Below are 6000 nucleotides of genomic sequence, written 5' to 3' on the forward strand. Positions count from 1 at the left end.
TTTCTGTTTTCATAGATTTCATTTTGGCTGGAAAAGGCCTTTAATAAGACCATTGAGTTCAACCATTAACACTACCAAGTCCACCACTAAACCACGTCCCTAAGTGTCTCATCTATATGTCTTTTAAATACATCCAGGGACGGTGACTCTGCCACCTCCCTGGGCAGCCTCTTCCAGTGCTTGACAACCCTTTCCTAATGTCCAGCCTAACCCTCCCCTGGCACAACTTGAGGCCATTTCCTCTTGTCCTGTCACCTGAGAGAAGAGGCCGGCACCCACTCTCAGCCTCCTTTCAGGTAGTTGTAGAGGGTGATTAAGTTCTCGGTTCAGTTCAGCCTGACAGCCCCAGTTCTTTCAGCTGCTTCTCATAAGGCTTGTTCTCCAGGCCCTTCACCAGCTTCAATGCACTTGTTTGAACACACTTCAGCTTTGTTGCCCTTCTTTGAATGCACTCCAGTTTCTGTGTATGATTTTTTTTTTTTTATCAAAGCTATTTATACAGACAAGGAAACAAAATATGTTCTATTTTTTCATTCAGTCTCCTAAACCAGAGAATTCAAATGTTGAATAAGCTAAAGAAAATAAATAATCTGCTTATTTAAAAACAGAAGATTCTGTTTTGTGGTTTTTTTTTAATTTTTTCCTCATATGCATCTGCAAACTGCCCTGCCATTACATGCAAATGTTAAATTGCAATTGTTTTTTGATGCTTTGGATGAAAAACTATTTACATAAAATTCTAAATATATCACATAACAGAAAAACTGACACTAGATTTTTATCTCACCCACGGAAGTTCTTAAACCCCCCAAAAATAATCTTCCCAGGCATGTTGATGAGGTGCTTGTACTGTGCTAATAGTATGTATTTTGAGTTCAAAGATTTAAGTACTTACACTTAATTTTAAAAATGTAACTTTGCAGAGAGAACATCAGAAAGTGATGTTTACTAAAATATTGACAGAAAACACACATGGATTTTCTGAAATTTTCTCTCATTAATCACAATACTTGCAGAAGATAGTTAAAAGTATGCACCTGGCTCTCCTACTGAAAGATGAAGCCTCTTTCTTGATTTAAATGTTGAAACAAATGAGGGACTGCTATTAGGAATGGCTAGTAATTTCCTACATAAAAAGCACCTGCAATTGTATGCTAGAAGAAAAGTATGTCGTCATTTTATTATTAGACATTATTGAAGACCCGTAATAGCAGTTATCGGGTCTGCCTTTATCACCGGGTGGAAAAAGTGATGCCATTCATTATACCATGTGGGGATGGAAGCAGGTGAGTTCATTCATAGAAGAGTGCACAAAACAAGCTAATTTATTCCCTTCAAACATAACTTTTCCTGGAATGCTTCTCAGTATGGCTATAAATAGCAGTGGTTTTCTTCTCAGATAAATAGATGGGTTTTTAGGAGACATATTCACCTCTTTTGAACTTGAACAGTTTTATTGCATCATGGCTTCAGTGAGGATGGGTCAGTATTGCTTCAGTTGCTGCATTCTGGTAACTTTGTTATCCTTTAAATATTTTACTTCCTGTAGCTGAAATTGTAGCATACCTTGAGTTGTCATCCTATAGCCTGCCCCTGGAACCAAGGCTAGGCTGGGCCTCTGGACTGAGCTTCAGTTAGCCTTTGGAGTACCTCATGCACAGTATGCTTAAGCTGCATGCCTGGGCTGAACTAAATTGCTAAAATGAAACACTAGCTATAGGTTGTGCTATATATTTCCCACCTCTCAGCTTCTTCCAGCAGCTTTCTTAGGTCTGCAGTCTACTGTAGGGCAACAATGGCAACAGTAGCTGATTAAGCTTAGACTGAATGGATGCCCTCTTGCCCCATCTTTTCCGTATCTCTGCTCAAAATGTAACTGTTGCCTTAAACATGTTTTTTAAGTTCACTGAAAATGTACTGATCAGTACACGGAAGCTAAATATACTAATTCGGGTGGGGTGAAGTAAGGTCAGTCCCATAGAGGCATCTGAGGAACTTGTCATGAGTAGGTGAAACTCCCTTCTTATTTAACGTGTTAATCAAAAGAAAAATATGAACTAGCAGAAAAGTAAGATGTCAGTAACCTCAAGAGTAGACACTGTGATTAAGAGAAGTTGCTACAAACAGAATTCAAAAGTGAGTACTCTTGTGAATAGAAGCATGAAAATAGGAAAGAACCGTTTCATTTGTATTTTCTAAGACACATCCTGTGTTGTACACTGAAATACCTTGCAGAGCTCTGTGTGGTATTGAAAATACTGTGTGGTAAGACACCAGGATATGAACTACTACCAAGCTTCCAGTTAAGATTCATTTGGCTTGTGGGGACCAAGCTGATTTGTCACTGCACTATTTTTTCTAGTATTTCCAGTTCTGGACTCTGTGTCTGTAGAGTCAGTGATCCTTCTAACCTTTGGCCATTTAAAATCCTGCTGTAACCCCTAATTCACTATTACCTCAGGACTAAAAGAATTCTGAATCATCTACATGAAAATGAATTGAACAGACCAGGAGACACACATTGGTTACAAAGTCACCTAATAAAACTGAACTTGTTCTCCTTTAGGTGCCGGAGATCAAGACAGATCTTGAGGTTTGTGTAGCTGCCTGAGACTGCAGCTACAGAATCTGATTTCAGCCATGTTGGCCTGCAGCTTTGATTTGTCAGCTGCAGCAAAACTACTTTCATGTTGTCACCCTGACTTTTACTAGGAGATTTATGTACAGCCAGGCAATCTAACTACTGTGGCTGCTGGAAAAGACTTCTATACAGAAAACATTAAACCTTATATTTATTGTAGCAGGAAGAAACATTTCCCGAAATTTAAGTAGTATATTCTCTTTTTGAAGTAGATATCTATGAGGTAATGTTATAGGGTTCAGATTTAGTGAACAAGGAGACCAAACTTGTAAAGAGAAGCTCTTTCATCATTGTTGAAAGCCCAGCACGCTGCTTTCCTTTATGCTTTTAAATGTCTTAGTTTAGGGCATATCTTGAAAGTAAAATCAATTTTTGTACCTCATGTGAAGTATGTTAGGTGCAGTGTGTTAATGTTTGCTTCACTTGGCTGTTTGGCCAGATTAGTCCTTGTTTCTTAAATCTCTCATCTCAAAAATTTAACATTAACTCTGAAGCTTTAGGAACTTAAATTTTTTTCTTTATAATTTCTTACTCTTTCTTAATTCTGTTCTTTGTTTTGTTCCTCATTTTCAGTCTCTTCAGCTTTGATCAAAATATTGAACAGCATTTATTTTTACCTTTGCTCTCTTGACTTAAACTGCATTTTCATGTGGTTTCTGAGTTTTGTTAATACCATTATTCTAATCAAGTTGCTCATTTGAAAGATGAGGGGTTTGGGGCAGGAGTACGTTTAGGGTAGATTAGTGCCTCCTTGTTAGTCTTTGATCCTTTCTTCTGCTCTGGTCACTTGTTAAAAGTTCTAGTTGTCATTTGAGCTACTTAGGATTTGCTGAGATGTAAACTAAAAGGTCTTTTTTTGCTACTTGTATTCCATGATTTATAACCAGCTTTTGATCTAACCATATAAACAGTGGGATTAGCCTGCTCAAATTTTTTTCCCTCCTCATTAAGGATTTCTGCATGATGTGTCAGAGAATCTGGAAAGGAATAACTAGGTCTTCTAAAGACTATTCTCTACCCATGCAAGTAGAAGTGCCACTTCTGGATCTCTGTGGGATCTCACAGCCCTTCTTTTTCATTACCACTGCAAAGTACCTAAGTTCCTCAGAGTTCAGGTCCTTCCTGAATTAATTGAGTACTCAATTGTTTGGGATGTTGGCTAATTGATTACATGAGTCCATACTACTAGATGCAGTGCTTTCCTGGGAACATCCTTTATTTCCAATCGCATCCATTCTGCAGTCTTTTACACGTTTTTTTAAAAGTGATGATGCCCTCTGACACATTGGCACTTTGGGTCTCTGTTTCTGTCAGTTCTTAAAACTGAACGTCTCGATTTTTCAGAAGCATTTCTGGAAAGGCAGGACATGTTTGTAATATAGATGTAGGATTCCATTTGGATTGGAATGGCAGGGCAAAAATGTAAGTGGGATGAGAGTATTTATGATTTCATTTGGCTATGTGCAGTCCTGTTTTGGGCTTTACTTCACAGAACCAACAGGGAAAAAAAGCAAGTTGTGCTTTTTTTTTTCCCCTGTTGCATTTATGACAGTATGTGCATTACTGGCTTTGAAACAAATGTTTACAACCTTTATTCCTATGACAGCCCTAATAGGTGCACATGACTTAACTTCATAGAATAAGGTATGTTGTGGTTAGATCTTGATGTATGACCACTAAATTCTGATGTACCAAGTCTTGGAATGTCTGATTCTTCCTTTCCCTTTTCAGTATACTGAAATATATACTTTACAGGAAACTAAAAAGATTTATTCATTAGTAGTCATTTGCACCACCAGTGGATGTGTGAAAGCACAAGCAAATTCAGTGTCATATTTCAAAATAGTCTAAAGAGTGTGTGTAGGGGGAGTGTGTAGTTTGAGGTGTGGTTGGGTTCCAGGGCCAGCCCTGTTAAGGGTACAGTTTAAGCACAGTGTTAGAATGCAGTCAATGCATGGTATGTGCTGACAGGAGACCAGTCAGGGCGTAAGTGTATCTGAATTAGTGATAGATGTCAGTTCTTCAGCACTTAGGAGCATAAACAGTGAGAAAGTAACTTAGTCATGTGCTTGTGGAGGTAGCTGAAGACAGTTAGAAATGTCCTCAGCCTTTGGCTTGGTCCATTATTTAACCTTTATAATGGAAATGGTTATCAGAGAATACTGTATTCGAACTGAAAAACAGTTTGTGATAAGCTGATCACTGACACTTTGTGGGATATGCTTGAACCTGAGCTGAAATGTCTTGTGTCAGTATTGTTAAGGATTGTCATGATGGAGAATGAAGAACAGAGATCCCTTTTTCTTCTTGCTTTTTACTGTTTGTCATAATAAAGCACAACAGAGATTTCTTTTTGCCTGTACCTGCCCTTTCTATAACTCAACAGTGGTGGCTTCTCACTGGTTCCCCAGATTGGTTCCCCAGATTCACAAGTACTGTAATTTACTTTCCCTTTTTCAAGAGCATGACATCCCTAGGTGTGAATCTAAGGATGCAGCCTCACTTGTCCTGTAGTTCACCACGTCATCAAAAAAGTGGCAACATGTGGTGCAGGGAATTCCTCTCACCTGTTTAAAAAAAATAAACACACGCAAATCAAACACCAAAACCAAACTTATATATGCAACAAAATAAGTTCATAAGAATTGACAAAACGTTATTGTTGCATATTTAGTATTCTGAAATTCTAATTGGGATATAGGACTTAATACCATTGGCTGTTTTGGGTGTCCAGAAGCCTTTTATGTCCATGTCCGTGAGGGTGAAAAATGAAATTAATTTCTGAATCATTTGTGTTTATCATTGAAGCTGCTGTAAAATGTCCTTTTTCCCTTGGTTGTGTCTCTGACAGTCAGTTGATGAGAATGATGAGGATGAAGAGCAGCTGCATTCGTTCCTCTGGCTCCAAGCAGCCTTGAACAGTGGTGGCGACAGATAACAGATTAGAAGGGAGGCCAATGAGAATAGGAGAAATAAGCAGAGGGGAAAAATAGGTGTCAGCCTGTCAGCCAGTCTCAGATATGAGGGAGGAAAAATGTTTATTATTATAGTGTAAGAGGAAATTTAAGGGCATAGACATCTCTCCTCAATTTAATCCTGTCAGCTGGTGTGCTAACTTATACTGAGCAGGCAATAAATGTCTGAAGACAATTGGTGTAAGACATGCTTTAATGTTTAGACCTGACTTAAGGTCCTTTCCACTTTTTATCTGTACAGGCCTCCCTGGGATTTGAAGCACCAAAGGTGGGATCTGTGTGTTGCCTTAGGCATTGCTGATGGATGATGTGTCATAGCTGTGTGGAAGTACGCACTGTGGGAAATATAAGATGAAACCTTCATAGAATCATAGAATCATAGGG

At 38.5% G+C, this 6000-nt stretch overlaps 1 protein-coding gene across 1 annotated transcript in view; it reads left to right on the plus strand.

Moving 5' to 3' along the window:
• Positions 1–5579, plus strand: part of LOC103768207 (transmembrane anterior posterior transformation protein 1 homolog) — a 28504-nt gene extending 22925 nt beyond the window's left edge. Inside the window, exons 8-10 of the mRNA XM_008935347.1 lie at positions 2854–2864; positions 5343–5402; positions 5493–5579. Of these exons, the coding sequence (XP_008933595.1) occupies positions 2854–2864; positions 5343–5402; positions 5493–5579 (158 nt within the window). The remainder of the gene's footprint in view (positions 1–2853; positions 2865–5342; positions 5403–5492) is intronic.
• Positions 5580–6000: the final 421 nt, after the last annotated feature.

This window comes from Merops nubicus, unplaced genomic scaffold (genome assembly GCF_000691845.1).
Source record: "Merops nubicus isolate BGI_N331 unplaced genomic scaffold, ASM69184v1 scaffold17082, whole genome shotgun sequence".
In the NCBI taxonomy this organism is placed as follows: domain Eukaryota; kingdom Metazoa; phylum Chordata; class Aves; order Coraciiformes; family Meropidae; genus Merops; species Merops nubicus.